This window comes from Ceratosolen solmsi, unplaced genomic scaffold (genome assembly GCF_000503995.2).
Source record: "Ceratosolen solmsi marchali unplaced genomic scaffold, CerSol_1.0 scaffold56, whole genome shotgun sequence".
Taxonomy (NCBI): Eukaryota; Metazoa; Arthropoda; class Insecta; order Hymenoptera; family Agaonidae; genus Ceratosolen; species Ceratosolen solmsi.
The window spans coordinates 3,957,871-3,975,710 of NW_011948425.1; the positions used below are offsets into that span (position 1 = coordinate 3,957,871).

Genomic DNA, 17,840 nt, shown 5'->3' on the forward strand with positions numbered 1-17,840 from the left:
ATAAATATATGATCTATCGTAGATGGCTAATTATCGTAATGCATCCTAAAATTGTAATTCTGGACTCGATAAATTCTATTTATTTCTATTTATTCTATCATATTTCACGAGTATCTTAAGAGATTTGACAACGACGACTAGTGACGATGATTTACTCTTAATATTTACTCTTAATATTAAAAATAAATGAACCATTTCGAATAAAAAGCAAAATACATTCGTTCAAATTGCACGAAATCTAAGATGTGAATGGTTAAAAAAAAGAAAAATAAAAAAAAGAAAAAAAAAAGAAAAAAAAAAGAGAGAGAGAGAATGGCCTTTTTATTTATAACTTTAGGTCAAAATAACAGAGGTCAAAGAATAAAGAATTGGTAGTGAAAAATATCAACAAAAATCAAAATTTTCTAATATTTTAAAAAGTCTCTCGAACAAAAGCGAGAAAAAGAACGGAAGTGGAATAAAAGCAGAAGCAAAAAAAAAAAAGAAAGAAAAAAAATTAACAAAAAAAAAAAATGGCTGCATTACTTTGTGCAACAATTACACGGGAGACAATTGTCATGAAAAAAAAATCTACTCCGCCTCTTTACTGAAATCTAGCTATTACTTGATGAAATTGCATAAGCGTCGATGTAATTTATAAATAAATTCTATTAATCATGTAATATCATAAAAAAAAAAAACTACTCACGAGTATTGTAAACAATTAATGATAAGAACGAGAGCAATAACGGTATACAATAGACTATTGGAAAAAGGAAGGAAAAAAGAGAAGAGAAAAAAAAAGAAGAGAAAAAGAGGCGCATAGCATATTAAGCAAACACAGCGCGACTTTAATGCTCTTCGGGCTCGTTAGTCGTTACGTAAGCGTAGCATCTGAGTACGCGATGTATTTTAAAATCGTTGGTCCGTTGTAATATGTTGTTTGAGAATGAGACGCAGGTAACGGTGCGTAACGCAAAGTAAATGCGAAAATGCAAAAGTTTCTTTAAATACCAGCTCGAGCTTTTTCAGAAATTTATCGTTGAGGAATTTTTGAACGAGACCAATCAACCGAACAGCGGGCCGCCACATTACCGAGATAAGATCGATTTTCTCTCGCGAGTGAGCTGCTTTTATTACGAAATGACAATTGTCGTTTCTGGTGCAAGGATACGGCGATGAAAAAGCCGCCGGGCAAGCTCGGCAATCGCAACGTATACTAATTATAATTCAAATAAATGTTAAACGCATGCGGCTGCCAGTTACTTTAAATTACTTTAGCGGCCGCGTACCTAGTGCCGTCGACGAGTACGTGGGAGGCGGGCATTGGGCCGCGGTGTCGCCGTTAAATCCCACGATCGGCAAGTATTGGCGAGGACGGTGGCCGGGAGTCGGTGGAGGGCGGCGGGGGCGGGGGTGGCAGGATCGCGGACCTCATCGCGGGGGACGCGGTCAAAGTATCCCGACGGGGGTCAGACCGCTGACATTTCTCGCTTACGATTTGAAAGCTCGCGCGTGCGCAGTGCCGTGGGGTGGGAGCGGGCGCGCGAACCCAGTGCGCACGCTCGTGGAGACACCCGCGGCCCGTCGTGGTGTGCACCCGTACCGCGCCGTACGTCGCACGCCAGTGGGTATTGCCGCCAGACTGCCGCCAGACTGTCGCCGGACTCCCTGTTGTAAATGGTGGAGGGCTCGTTGTCATCGTCCCTTCGGTAACATCAGCAGGTACGTCTCGCGTTGCTCACTTCTCGGTTTTCCTCCTTGAAACATCCTGTCCGGGTCGTCCGAAAGCTTACGTAAAGGTGAGTCGCTGTCGTCGTCATCGTCGTCATAACTGCGGTCGCCGCCGCTGCCGACGACGCTGTTAAGTGGATAACAGCAGGGGCAGCGGTGACGGTAACGACGGTGGTGGTGGTGGTGGTGGTGGTGGTGGTGGTGGTGGTGATGGTAATGATAATGACGATGACGATGCGAATGCCGATGTCGACGATGACGACGACGAGGACGACGACGACGAGGACGACGACGAGGACGACGACGAGGATGACGACGACGACGACGACGACGACGGCCTCTCTTCGGTCTCGTCGCTCGTTTTTTCCCACAGCACTCGCCAATCCATGTATGAGACTGCCTTTGTACGTTCCTTTCCCTCTACCCTCTCCCTCCAATAATTATCCTCATCGCGATCCCTTTGCATCCCATACCATTCTCGCCATCAGCTCGTCGTCGAATGCCTCCCCAGTAACGTAACCTATTTTTTTGCTCGATTATTACGTTGGTCTTCTGCTGCGAAGCTGACATATCATTGTCGAGTCCTCATCGTTTCTTCCCGCCACCGGTGCTTCCATCGCGGTCCTAAAGCTCGCCGTAACAACCACCACTACTATCACCACCGCCACCGCCACCACCGCTTTCACCATCATCGTCATTACCATCACTATTACCACCGCAATCTCCACCTCCACTACCGCTACCACTACCACCGATGCATCTATATAAAGAGCACGGTTGTGTAATGGCCAATGCCTAAGGTATTTTCGATCCGTCGTATTTCGGTCGGTGCAGCACGCGTTCTCTCTCTCTCTCTCTGCTCCCATCTTTTTTCCGCTCGGGAGAGATTGAGCGCCCCCCGCCCATCGCCTCCGGGGTTTCCGCACCGCCACCTCGCGAGTCCGATGAGACTGGACGTCTGCGTCCCCATGTTAGCGCGCGCACATCCGCCTCGAGTGTAAACAAGCGATGCGCACGCAGCGTCGGGAGCGCGTCGATATACGTGTACGGAGTGCGGGAGAGACGTTGGATTCGGACTCGGCCGCGTGCTCCTGACCAGACGTCGGCTGCGGCTGCGGTGGTGGCGACCTGATTTTTTTCACTCGGCACTCAGCCATCCCACCGTCGCGAAATATCTCGCGTTCCCTACTCGTCTTCGAGCTGCCGATCGCCCCAGCTCTCCCTGACCCGCATGTCATCTGACATTGACATTAACTACTATTAGTTGGAAATTTTATCTGCGGCAGCAGCAGCAGCAGCAGCAGCAGCAGCAGCAACAGAGTAAGTGTGTCACGGGACATTGAGTGAGGCTGTAAGCGTAATGTGCCAACCTCCTTGTCCACGTACCTCTCCAATTATCAATTTACCCATCTACCCATCTACCCACCTTCCTTCATAACTAATTAATTCACCGCCGCCTACCAGTACCCACGTTTTTTCCTTTAGCGTCCAACACCCCGAGGGAAACACGAGCTGCCGCCACTCCTTGCACCTCTCGCTCGGCCTCACCGTCACGCGCTTTATTAGTTTACGACCTGTCATTTGCCGTAATTACTGTCAATTGATTAATATTCCTCGCACTAAGCACTCACCACTGCTGCTTCCAACAACTTCTTCTACTTCAAGTCGCCGAGCCGAGACAATCCGTGTACTTCACGGAATTTAAGACTTGGTGCGCGCGTGTAAGTGCACCCCTGCTGTTTCATCGACTTCCCTTCTCCCTTCACCCTTCTGTCGCCTATTGCCATTAGATAACAATGCTATTTTTTTCTTCTTTTTTTTTCCTTGTTTCCCCTGTTTTTTTTTTTCCTTTTAACGATATTACTACTCGCCTTTAACTCTTTCGACATAACTTTGTTTGAAAGATTTGCTCGCCTTTGCAAAACTTTTCCGCACAGTGTTTATTACAAAAGTAGCGTAATGTTGTATTAAAATTCTTACCAATGCTATTGTCTATTATTTTTGCTATTTTATTTGTAATATTATCGAGCCATCTGTATGCAGATGGCTCGATGCTGTTGCGACACACGAGCAGCGTTCCTTATCCAAAAACTTTTTTCAATTTATTCAATGTGTCTTTTGTGTCAAGGGTAGGGTGTATTGTATAAGCCAATATGATAATTCATCGCTTAAAAATACAATTGACAGCTATTTTGTAAATCCCTTGTGTAATGCTGATATTTCTCTACCGAGCGCAATGTCATTGCGACTGGTAAAGTAAAGTCCAATGCCTAATTGAGTTAGAAAAGCATTGGTAAAAAATTGTCCCCTACCGATAAATCTCAATCGCAGAGTAAATCGATCATTTATTTATTTATTCCTTGTGTAATTTTACTATGGCTCGCGTTATAATCGTGCTGATTTAATCATCGTTATAATTACTGTAGGTTAAGCCTACATACATAGTATTAAACTTACTCTTCGATTATTCCATTGTATTTTCTAACTCTACTTCCGTCTCATATCGTGACAACCAGTGGTAATAATAACGACTAATAACGCTTAATAATGTTATGTTTTGCAGGCCAAAATGTATAAGGTTCAGGTGGTGTTTAATTCCCTGACCCCGCTGGCTCCGAGGGTCTGTGGTGCCAGGAAATTTGTATCGTGGTTAGTACGAAGCGATCCCGTAACCAGAAGTAGCCAAGTTATGGTATCGGAGCCATTGAGAAGACACAACAGCCGTGTGGCTACGGAACCTTTTCTCAATGGCAGTTCCAGCTCTTACGTCGAAGAAATGTACAACGCCTGGCTACAAGATCCACACAGTGTTCACATAGTACGTATTCGTTGCAACGATTCAAGCAAACATCCTATGTTTTGCTACTAGCGCCCAAACGCGTTCTTCCTACATTTGCATAACTATATTTTCATACCTAGTGATAGTGCTTATTGTTGAACTTTGAAAATCCTTTAACCTACAGAAATTATGCTTCCAGCCAGTGAGCAGCCTGTATAACGTAACCTATATTTCATAATTTCTCTTCCAGTCTTGGGACACATTCTTCCGCAACAGCACGGCCGGGGCTGGGCCTGGTTCGGCTTACCAAGCTCCACCATCTCTCGCTGGGAATTTTAATCAAGTTCCTCTGGGTTCCCTGCTACCGCTCGGCAGCGGATCACAAATTGGCCAAGCACCACTGAATGAAAAAATAATCGACGACCATCTGGCGGTACAAGCTATCATTCGCTCCTACCAGGTAACGCAGTTGAGACGAATTTATTTTTTACAAGCAAACACTAATGTACTGTATTATTATGGACTACTATTTCATGGTTACTAGCAATACTTTATCCGCTTGTTGGAAAATTAATGTTGATCGAGAATAAGGTCAACGTTATTAAAGCTACTACTTACTACTAAATCTGAGACCTCAATGGCTTAATTTTACAGACAATCGACAATAATGGATTAGCAATTGTAATTGTAATTTAACGAATGCCAAATCAATTTTCAGAGTTTCGTCTGCAAAAGTAATCGTTAACAGCTCGACCACACTCAGCACCTCCCACTAATTTTAATTTTCCATATTTTTAACGGTCATTTAATTTCTCAAACGCCAACTCAATCTTTATTTTTTATAATCCACTCTTTCTCTTACGATTGAGGTAACAGATTTGACATTGTATCACGCAGATTATTATTCATGTAACAGGCACGTTAAAAGATAATTTGCTTCTTTTAAAACAGGACTAAACCCTCGTCGATATTTTTATCTTCAAATATTACCATCAAAGCAGCATGAATTCAATAATTATGCAAACATACGTGTGTTTTACTGTACAGGGAAATCTTGTAATAAGCTGTTTTGCATGAAATTATATATGGACATGTGTATGTATCCTTCATTTTCTTAAAGGGCTTTTTATTTTTCTAAGTTGAATAATTGAAACTATGGTGAAGTAAAGCCAAAAGCGTAGCGCACAGAGGGAAAACAATCGGAGGACTAAAGTCAATTGTTTGCAGCAGGGATATGGTCGAGCGAGCATACGCCGCCGTGTAGCGTAAATAACGTTAAAGATACGGAATGTGTATTATTACATCGTATTACATCATATTACACGTGCCCGCCAATAATGTAAAATCTCTCCTCTTCTTCCTCCTCCTCCATTTTCTCCTTCTCCTTCTCCTCCATCTCCTCCTTCTCCTCCTTCTCCTCGTCCGTGAACTTTTCATGCTTAAGCTTAAACGAGTGTCCAAGTGTTCAGCAGTGGCTTTGAAGGGCACAATCGGCTCGTACGGTCGTTGCGTTACAAATCGCCTAGAATCGCCTAGATATCTCGCCTCTCCCTTCACCCACAGTTTAAAAATAATAAAGATAAATCACTTATTGATGTTTGGGGTACCCTGTGGGTATTGTTCGTTCGTATATAGGCTCGAGGTCACTTAGTTGCCGAATTGGATCCATTGGGTATCATGCGAACTGACTTGGTACACACGCATTACGCGGCTCGCAAGGGGTCTCCGGAACAAGTTCTACGACAATATATGCTTGGTAAGGTATCGATCACGTTCATTCTCATAAACTGGAATTTATCATTCCGAATTGACAATAGCAGTGAAGGTGCTGAAATTCACTTTCCCATAGTTTCACACAATTATTCATCACGTTATCATTATTATCATATTTGCCGGTAGTGCGATCTAGTCTTGCTGTCTCTACATGATTTTTCCAAACGAATCCCCACGGGTTCTTTTACATTTCACACCTTCACTAGCATTATTTACGAGATTTTTTTTTTTTTCTTCTTTTTTTTTTTTTTTGTTTCTTTGTTACATTTTATTTTTTTGTAAAGTTTTTTTTGAATTTTTTTTTCGAATGTTTTTTTGAATTTTTTTTTTTATCTTAAATACATCATCAACAACAACAATAACAATAACAATAATAATAATAACAACAACAACAACAATAACAACAACAACAACAACAACGTCAACAGCAACAAAAACGAGAACAAACTAACAATAAACAAACGAAAACAACAAACTTCTTGTTAATTTGTCAATGCTTTGTTATTCGGTACATAATAATACAATTTAGAGACGTCCGCATTCATTGATTTTACTGATACTGAAAATTTCTTTGCAACTTTTTAATATTTAATACAAATTTTATTAGCTTATGTATTTTAAACGTTAATTGTAATTATCTTTATCTATGACCCAAAATGTAAGCATGAAGGTAAGATGCATAATATTTTGAATGTTCCTAATGAAGCTTCCTTTGGTAAATTTTTTTTTACACTTTCTCGCATGCCTCTTTTTATTTATTTATATATTTATTTATTTATTTATTTTAACACTATTCTCGCATGGTTTGGTAAATGCATGAATTTAATTTATTGTTAATGGATCTTGCTTACTTTACGGTGACTTGCTCATTATATTGGAGGTCTTAGATCATCGGCTCTATAAATTTTTAATTATTTTTACGAACATGGAAAACTGTCAAACTCAATAAGACAATAGCATTTTTGTTAATTTAAAATGAAAAAGAAAAAACAATATAACAAAGATTTATTATTATCACTATTATGATTTATTAATTTTTCTTTAATTTATCATATGGGAGGTGTTAGGTGACGATGTGATATTGGTCAGCGTTGTTCAACCGTAGCATCGCGTCAAATTCAATATCACTAAGTAATGGTAACTAAGAAAAATGACCGAACATGTTGTTATAAAAATAAATTTCATTAGCGAACATTTGACGGTGTATTTCCACAAAAGTGTATTAAAATTGCAATACAACGAGAACATAACATACACGCAGTCAGTGTGAGTGCTAAACAGCATATAACGTGTGATGAAAGTGGATGACACACCGTTGACAGTCCGCTTCACCGATATCTAATGTTTAAAGTATTATTTTAAATGTAAATGTAAGATCTCTAAGCAATGATTATGGCCGGTAAATGTGCGGCCTTCCAATTGACAGATTCGTGGTCATCATATCGCTAAATTGGACCCACTGGGCATCAACAGCGCCGATCTCGATGACAGGCATCCCCAAGAGTTGCTCTATAATTATTACTCATTTGGTAAGCTGAACAAATAGAGCATAATTAATTTTTTGTTTAAAAGAAACACGCAAAAGTAATGATTGCGATTATTTTGGGGAATCTCTTCGATGATGATCGTTTGAGGAATTAAGGGAATGAATATTAATATTATTCTGTTTTAGCGTATTCGTAAAAATGAAAATGCCTGGGACGACAACTACGGGCTAACTTTTGTTAATCGGAAAGAATCTGAATCTTGTTTAATATCATTAAACGCAATGATCTATCTCTAATCGTGCCACCCTGCACGTACTTATCTATGAACGTCAATATATGAATATTTAAAATTATTTTTTATTTATTTATTTATTTATTTATTTATTTTTTTCCAAAAAATAATGATTATTCTCGTTTAACACGCTTTCCTTTCCTTTTGTTATAATTTTTTAATACGTTACGTATTAAGAATATATGCACATATGTTATATACACATATATACATATGCATATATATAATATGTATAATATTTATGTATAATGAAATAGCTGATGTATCATAATTTTTATTGCGAGCATGCAACTTATGAAAATCAAGTTTTTCCTTAAAATGAACGAAAGACTGCTAGTTTATTGAAAGCTTACTTATTTCCTATTATTTAATCATTTAGCAGTCAGAGTATTCGTCTTGTCTTTCTTATTGATTGCACACGTTTATTTCCTAATTCTTCACTTTTTTTTTTTTTAACCCTTTGCAGCAGAAAAAATGCTTATACCATAATGGTACGACATTTTCACCCTCTATTTTCTTATATTCTCTTATCATATACCTCGCAATTATTCTTTCTCACTTTTTTACCTCTCATTTATTACAATAATAGACGCCATTTATGATATATATATATATATATATATATATATATATATATATATATAATATTTCAAAATTAAAAAAATGATATTTTTTTATGTATATATTTTTGATAAATGATCTTGAATCAACTATATACATATATACATACGTACATATATATATATATATATATATATATATATATATATATATATATATAATTGTTATATCGATTCTCAAGATTTTTCACTTTAAATTTATACTTTATGATGTTAAAGTTGTGCTATCAAATAGAGGAAAGTATGCTTCAAAGGGTTAAACCGATAAAAGCAATTTAGTGCACAAAACTTACCCGGGCTTATTTAATATTGCACTATCAACACTTTACTACTCCCCTTTTATAAGACATAAAAAATATTTAAATTAAAATCTAATATGATTATCTGTGTTAATCATAATTACATAGAAAGCAATCGGAAGTTCGACCTATATTGTTTTATATCCTGAGTTTGGTTAATGTCTACAGGAAAGAATCCTCGTACTACTTACTCGCAAGAGCTTCGATATCGAGTAGCCGTTCTTACAGAAAGTATGTAGCCATTCAAGCAAAAATTAATCCAGTCTAAACGAATCTATTGGATTTTCATAAAAATATCATTCTATATAGTAGTAAAAATTTTGATGCTTCGTTCATTGTACGAGCATTCATGGATTGTACGGTTTCATTTTTTCCTAGCTGGCATAGCGGGTGCTTGGGTATAATCTAACCAACTTGTTTGGTAATTGGATAAGAAACTTTTCTCCGGAGAGTCTTCATTGCAATTTGTAAGGATTTGTGTATATATAACACCATTTTGTGTTTCTACACGTCCACGTGCATATGCGCGCCCGCTTACACACACACACACACAGACAGCGAGAGAGAGAGAGAGACACACACACACGCACACACACAAGCGCACTTAACAAGCGCATACATAATATTAAAAATATTGTTCGTGTATGTAGAAACGTATGTGTGTGAGCGAGCGCGCGCGCGTTTGTATGAGCATAAGTGTGTGCGTAAAGTGCATATTCGTGTGTGTAGAAGTTGTTCCATTGACGATAATAAATGGTTTTCTTTTTGACAAACATGTATCGTAAGGCAAATTTTAACGATTTTCTGGCAGTTTCTTTAATTTAATCTCATTTATTTATTTATTTTTTGTGATAACATGCTTGAGGTATTTATTTGTGTCGCTTTCATTTGTGACTAAAGAAACCGCGTTATTATTTCACGCAAAATGGCATTACATATTTAAATATCATAAGTATATATTTATGTTCCGTTATTAATTTTTAATATACTTCGTTTTAAAGTAAAAGACCTGCGTCTCGTGTGTATCTTCTCTCGTCATCTTAAAATTGACTTCGGAAAACAGCATGTAACAATCATATTTTTATTTTTTATATAAAAAAACAAAGAAAAAGAAAAAGTAATTACAGTTTTATATGGTAATTAAAAATTTTCAAAGATATATCTACATCCAAAATTAACTAATTTCATTGAAAAATATAATGAATACATATATATTTCCTTGAACGATGTCATCGTTTTAACGAACATTTAATGCAATTCCATTTTCAACCATCTGACAATAAATTCAGGTTACAATAATATACTCGGTACAGTTATACGCATTAATAAGTAAAAAAAAAAAAATGTCTTACCTTCAAATCACTAAAAATTACTGAATTTATCTGCTTATGTAATTTTATTTTGATATCAAGATATCAAAATTTATGGAATTAAAAAATTGTGATGTTTTTGGAAATTTTATAACCAAGTCCCGGTAATTTTTTTTTTTTTTTTTTTTTTTTTCAGGTCTTTTGCCTTATAGAAGTTTCATATCATTTCATTATTCTTTTTACTTTTTTATTTATTTAAAGCGAGTGGTATGCTCTTTTAGGATTGATAGTTTTTATATAAAATAAAATGCATGTATTAAACATAGATAGAAAAAGGGTCACAGAAATGATAAATTAAATACCAAATATGTAAAGATATATAATTACATATCTATTTAACCCTTTAAGTATTACATAATAATAGATGGCACACTGTCGCGATCGATTTGACGTGTTTATTTATTCATTTAAAGAAATGCCTTAATCGAGCGAGTCAACAAATATGTGTGTATAATTAATATTATGTAGATAATGATTTTATTAAGATTTTGAAAACTGAGTTAAAATTACCTGATATTCGTGTAAAGACTCATATTTATGTGTATATAGATATATGTATTATAATAAATAGCATTATATTAATAAAAATAAAAGTGTTTTACTGGAAGGGTTAAGTAGTAGTATATTTATTTTTTTTTATTTTTTTTTAATTTTTTTTTTAATTTTTTTTTAATTTTTTTTTTTTTCAAAATTTTTTTTTTTTTTTTTTTTTTTATGTAGAAATTGAAAACTAACTTTGTAATGTATGAAAATAATATTCACTTCTAATTCGCATCAATTTTAAGATTGAAATTAACATAGAAACCATCGTTTTCAGTATCAGTTCTAAATAATCAATCGCATAATACGAATGTCGTGTAAATACTTTGGTTCATTAATGCGTTTTAATAAGTTTTAATTTCTAAGACGGAAAATGCATATCATTAATGAATAAAATACAAATGTATAATTAATTATACGATACACATTCAAGCATTGAATGGGTTTATCATCATTCATTAGGATTCTATTAAAATACGTTTTCCCGTAATACACAAAAACAGAGGAATCGGATATGGATCGCGTATTCAAGTTGCCGTCGACGACATTCATCGGGGGGAAAGAAAAATCTCTGCCTCTGCGGGAAATTCTCAAAAGATTGGAGACTACGTACTGTCGGCACATCGGAGTCGAATTTATGTTCATCAATTCCTTGGAGCAGTGCAATTGGATTCGCCAGAAGATGGAAACACCCGAAATCATGGAAATCGATAATGATGAGAAGCGTTTGATCCTTGCTCGATTGTCTCGTGCCACGATGTAATTATTTCCATTTGCTATATTGTAAATTTATATAAGACTTCAAGCGCTAGGTGTGTAAAATTTGATAAATATCATGAAAAATACACACGAGCCAGGCTTTTTTGTGAAAATGACGGATAAATCAAAGATTTCATTTCGACTTTTCACGGAAATTTTCATTTCTTAATACTATTATTACTTTTGACTATTTCCGATTTGATAATTTGATAATTTGATAGACAGAATCGTAATAGCCAAGTTTAATTAATTATAGTTGTATATCCCAATGGCTTATATAATAATACGTTATTTGTATAGGTTCGAAGCATTTTTGGCGCGCAAGTGGTCATCGGAAAAGAGATTTGGCTTGGAAGGTTGTGAAATTCTGATTCCCGCCATGAAGCAGATAATTGATAAATCAACGGAACTCGGTGTCGAATCGATCGTCATGGGAATGCCTCATCGAGGTCGTCTTAATGTCTTGGCCAACGTCTGCCGCAAACCCCTGAATCAAATATTTACCCAATTCGCTGCTCTCGAAGCTGCGGACGACGTAAGTCCATTTAATTTGCTTTTTATCCAAGTAATCATCCAAGCCGCTAATTCGGCCAATTCGCGCACACTCATTTTCTATTTAATTAGGGATCTGGTGACGTAAAGTACCATTTGGGTACGTACATTGAGCGTCTGAACCGCGTGACGAATAAGAACATACGCTTGGCTGTCGTTGCAAATCCATCGCATTTGGAGGCGGTTGATCCCGTAGTTCAAGGCAAAACACGTGCAGAACAATTTTATCGCGGAGACGGCGAGGGCAAAAAGGTAATTGCTTAGCGACTCAATCGAATAATAAGCGTCACTTTAGTCGCAGCCTTGACATTATAATTGTCGATGACTGTGTAAGATCATCTCGTACATTATGAATTAACAATGAGACGACCAACAATTTGCTTCTAGGTCATGTCTATTCTTCTTCACGGTGATGCTGCCTTCTGCGGTCAAGGAGTCGTTTTCGAAACGATGCACTTGTCGGATCTGCCAGATTACACAACTCATGGGACCATCCATATCGTCGTTAACAATCAAATTGGTTTCACCACTGATCCGAGGCACTCGCGCTCGTCACCATACTGTACAGGTACGAATGAATTGTCAATGCCGTTGTCGTTATTTCAATTACGATCAATTAACGCAATATTTATGCGATAGATGTTGCTCGTGTGGTAAATGCCCCCATTTTCCACGTGAACTCCGACGATCCAGAAGCGGTCATGCACGTGTGTAAGGTCGCCGCCGAGTGGAGATCCACGTTCCACAAAGACGTCGTTATCGATCTCGTATCTTACAGGCGGAACGGTCACAACGAGATCGATGAGCCAATGTTTACCCAACCTCTGATGTATCGTAAGATTAAGAATACACCGCCTGCCATTGATCTTTATGCTAAAAAACTCGTTGATGAGGGCGTAGTTACTCAAGAAGAGGTCAAGGTTCGTATATTGTAATAAAGTAACAAATGCCTTTTTTGTTTTTGTTTTTGTTTTTGTTTTTGTTCTTGTTTCTTTTGCCTCTTTTTTCTTCACTCAATTAGCTCTTGCGTTTAATGTTAATTTAGAAAGTACACGAGAAGTATGAAAAGATTTGCGAGGAAGCGTATACCAACGCTAAGCAAGAAACTCACATCAAGTATAAGGATTGGCTGGACTCCCCATGGTCTGGATTCTTTGAAGGCAAAGACCCATTGAAATCTTCGCCGACGGGCATTAAAGAGGACACGCTCGTTCATATTGGAAAGAAATTTTCATCGCCTCCCCCTAATGCTGCCGAATTTGTCATTCACAAAGGTCACCCGCACTATGCATTTCCATTAATGAGTTTAAAGGCTCCAAGCAGATATATTCGCGCAAACGCATCAAACTTCAACTCTCGAACTAATGCTCTTGATTTTAGGTATCGAACGTATTCTCAAGGCTCGAATGGAAATGGTCGAGTCTCGACAAATTGATTGGGCTCTTGGAGAGGCCATGGCATTCGGTTCGTTACTTAAGGAAGGTATTCACGTGAGACTGTCCGGTCAAGATGTCGAGAGAGGAACATTCTCCCATAGACATCACGTTCTGCATCATCAAACCGTTGACAAAGCGACGTATCGGCCACTCTGCTATCTCTATCCGGATCAAGCCCCCTACACAGTCTGCAACAGTTCCTTATCGGAATATGGCGTTCTTGGTAATTGATATCGCACAGCTATGTATTGAGTATGGCGGAGCATGAAAGTAAATGAGATTTTATTTCGTTTAGGATTCGAGCTCGGTTACTCGATGACGAATCCCAATGCTCTTGTAATTTGGGAGGCGCAATTCGGAGATTTCAACAACACTGCTCAATGCATTATCGATCAGTTCATTAGCAGTGGCCAAGCAAAATGGGTACGACAGTCCGGCCTCGTTATGTTACAGCCGCACGGTCTTGAAGGAATGGTACTTGAATGGAAATCTCATATTTTTCTTTCTCTCTCTCTCTCTATCTCTATCTCTCACTCTCACTCTCACTCTCTCTCACTCTCTCTCTCTCTCTCTTTTTCTTTCATTCGTTATTCCATATCATCCGTTTCCATTGAAATTAATCGTCGTTGACTTCTATCCAGGGCCCCGAGCACTCAAGCGCTCGTCTCGAAAGATTCCTGCAAATGTCGGCAGACGATCCGGACTATTTCCCACCCGAGAGTGAAGAATTCGCGGTACGACAGCTTCACGATATCAATTGGATCGTTGCCAATTGCAGCACACCAGCCAATCTTTTCCACATCCTTCGTCGACAGATTGCACTGCCTTTCCGTAAACCCCTCATTATCATGACGCCAAAGTCGTTACTTCGCCACCCTGAGGCCCGTTCGAGCTTTGACTCGATGCTGGAAGGAACTGAATTCCAAAGAGTTATTCCAGAGGAGGGTATCGCGGCCCAAAGTCCCAATAACGTTAAGCGACTTCTCTTCTGTTCCGGAAAGATTTATTACGACCTGAAGAAGGCGCGAGCTGAAAGAAAGCTGGATGATGGTGTAGGAATCGTGAGGGTGGAACAGGTAAATAAGCCGAGTGCTTTGTTACTTTTTAATTTCATATACAGCAACGAATGCTACTTCATTTCCTCTTATTATTACCTACAGATAACTCCGTTCCCCTATGATTTAATAAAGAAAGAGGTAGCGAAATACCCTAATGCCGAATTAGTTTGGGCCCAAGAGGAGCATAAAAATCAAGGAGCCTGGGGCTATGTTCAGCCCAGATTCCACACAGCTCTTAATGGCTCTAGAAACGTTTCGTAAGTACCATATTGTTCTCTTTATTAATCTCGACGATTATTCGTTTATGCTTATGCTTCTTACAAATTTCTCATTCTTTTTTTTTTTGTTTTTTTTTGTTTTTTTTTTTTGTTTTTTTTTTTTGTACATACATATCAATATTATTAGAATCAGCACTTTAGTTTCAAAATTATCTCTCTTTTACCAACTGTCGTAGACTTGCACTCGTTCTAGAAATTTATAATTTACTTCATTTGTGTATCGCATGTATATACGAATAAAGTTAGACAATTCTTGTTTATTGTATATACTTAAATCATACTGTCTATATGGCCCCTATTTTTTACATAAAAGAAGAAAAAAAAATCGACGTTTACTTTTATTTTGCTTTAATAATATCGCACACTTCATTAAAGCATAAATTTATTATTTACCACGGAAATAATGTAATAAATAAGAATGATCGACTGGAGTTGGAGTAAAACATTTGGGCCATGTTACAGTATCACGAGTGCAAAAGGTAATGGTGGGGGATGGTTCAGTAGCTGGTTCTCTTCGTCCAAATCGTCAGAAACAACTACTGCTTCTGAAAGAAATGTGACAGAACCATCAAAACCAAAACCACAAACGCTTAGGTAAACATGAGATAAGATAAGATAATTGAAAAAAAAAAAAAAAAAATTGCCGTCTACTTGGGCTGCTTTGTTTGCGTTGGCCATAATAGAATGCAGCTTGTGACAACGAGGATAATTAATATAGAATATTTATTGCTTTCAGGTACGCTGGTCGTCCTGTCGCAGCGTCACCGGCCACCGGTAGTAAAATGCAGCATCTTAAAGAATTGAAGCAACTGTTTGACGACTCTTTTAATGTTTAATTCTTCTTAGATTTGTATAAAACAAAATTTATTTATTTTCCTCCGATTCAACCCTAATGTTAATACGGTAATCGCCCGCGCTATAAATATTTAAAAATCTTCGGTGAACTTTCATTCTTAAATAATTCTCATAGGGCCTTGGCAACTAGCATTACGAGCGGTGCTAGTGATGTTTTGAGCCAATGTGAAACTCAACTATTAACGAAATCTACATGAAATATTGGAAAATCGTTGTTAGCTTTGTAACGATAATTATCAAACTATTACGATAACGAGTCGAGTTTGTTTGAGTTGGCTTGAGTTTCTCAGTGGCTTTAATAACCAAAGGCACACGAAACTGTATTTTTCTGTTCATACCTTTAAAATCAATTTCGTGAAAATGTAATAAAACTACTATACTAAAGTATTATATTAAATTTAAACGCTGAGCTTGTAAGATGAATGCGCTTAAGCGTGCACACGATTCCGTTACACTAGGAGATTCTTCGCATAACATTGGACTTCAATGTTGAAGAGAAAAAAAAAAGAAGTTTTTTCTATAAAATAGAAAAGAGAACTGCCAATCGTTTTAACTTTTTATAATTGTTATATTTTGTAAAAAATTTAAGCGATTGGTTAATCGTTGAGTGAGTGCTATAACGGCGTTAGCCTAAAAAACGGTGGTAAAAAACACGTATAAATATACATACGCATTTTGTGTGCGCATGTATGGCTATATGTATGTGTATAACGCGATGGAGTAGCCGATGATAATTGCAATGTACGTTTTAATATTTATTTAATTTGAATGAAAAACAAAAACAAAACAAAAAAAAAAACAAAAAAAAAAACGAGCTACTTCATATTGGATACAGCATAATTTGCAAGGACAGTATTTCATTATCACAAGTTCCTTATAATTTATAAGGTATTTTCGTTTAACAATTAAACAGATTATTCCGAAGATAATAATTGTCCCAGATGAAGTGTAGAACGAATCATTTATTAATGAAACTATGAGAAATATAAAGAAATTGAATGAATATGTGTAATGGCGCTGCGACAGAGTTGTTTGTCATTTCTGGCGGGAACTAGATGTGATTTAACAAGGGAGGTGGTCGAATGTAATTTTAAACCTGATATCCTCAGCGATAATTTATTAATAGAGATTTTATGTCCAATATGTTATGTGCTTTTTTTCGTTACACGGTTAAAGTTATATAGATCGTGTGCAATACATACTTAAGCATACTAGTATCAAAAAGTAGCTAATGATCAGTTGGTGAACGTTAAATTAGGTAATAAATTATATTTTATCGATTAAGAAAAATGAACAAATTTACATTGCACTTCATTGTAGCAAATTAAATATGCAATTAAATTAAATCTTCCACCAGATTATTATCCTCTTGGTGCTTATTCTTTCGAGTATCCCCTCATTATCCATCCTGTGCCGTTGAAAATGTCGGGATCAATGAAAAGTAAATGTAAACTTCGTGTTAATCCATTTATTTATTAGGAATCTTATAATAGTTTGATTTCAAATAGACTTATAACATATGTACATAAGTATGCACGCGCACGAGTATCAATTTTTTTTTTCTTTTCCTTTTTGTTTCTTTACAACTAGATTTTCCTCGTAGTTGCTTAACTCATTTTAAAAGCATTTTTAACATCGTCTTAAGAATTAAAGTTTTCAACGTTCAATAAGTACAAGTTTCCTTAAGTACAAGAGAGCTAACACAATGTTGCAGACTATGTAAAAACGGAAGAAGCTAAAAATTAGGCTTTCGTTGGGAATAAAAAAATAAGTTTGATCTAGAGCGATTTCACGTGTAAAAATAAAATCTCTGATTTACATTTTTTTTCTTTCTTTTTTTTTTAACAATCGATCCCATATTCTTTATCATGTACTAAAAAATTTCGTGTATAATATTTGATTTGCTTGGTGGGGGGGGGGTAGGGGGAGGGGAGGGGGGGGGGGTTTTTGTTTATAATTGGGGGGGGGGGGGGGGGGGGTTCTTGTTTAATAATGTAGATAGATGATTTCGACGAATTTGATAATATTT

At 37.0% G+C, this 17,840-nt stretch overlaps 1 protein-coding gene across 7 annotated transcripts; it reads left to right on the plus strand.

The window, feature by feature from the left end:
• Nucleotides 1–1,475: 1,475 nt before the first annotated feature.
• Nc73EF (oxoglutarate dehydrogenase Nc73EF) lies at nt 1,476–17,805 on the plus strand. Of its 7 annotated transcripts, XM_011500362.1 has the most exons (18): nt 1,476–1,704; nt 4,277–4,531; nt 4,743–4,952; nt 7,692–7,794; nt 9,132–9,194; nt 11,377–11,632; nt 11,933–12,167; nt 12,257–12,436; nt 12,572–12,752; nt 12,824–13,104; nt 13,230–13,458; nt 13,565–13,843; nt 13,916–14,094; nt 14,262–14,696; nt 14,781–14,935; nt 15,419–15,550; nt 15,693–17,719; nt 17,777–17,805. In XM_011500362.1, the coding sequence occupies exons 2-17, from the start codon at nt 4,283–4,285 to the stop codon at nt 15,790–15,792; spliced, it is 3,267 nt and encodes a 1,088-aa protein (XP_011498664.1). In that variant the 5' UTR covers nt 1,476–1,704; nt 4,277–4,282; the 3' UTR covers nt 15,793–17,719; nt 17,777–17,805. The 7 variants fall into 7 exon arrangements, with proteins under 7 accessions (XP_011498664.1, XP_011498665.1, XP_011498667.1 ...); XM_011500363.1 differs by lacking the exons at nt 7,692–7,794; nt 9,132–9,194 and adding an exon at nt 6,128–6,248 and having other exon boundaries at nt 1,478–1,704; XM_011500365.1 differs by lacking the exon at nt 9,132–9,194 and having other exon boundaries at nt 1,478–1,704.
• The last annotated feature ends 35 nt before the right edge of the window (nt 17,806–17,840 follow it).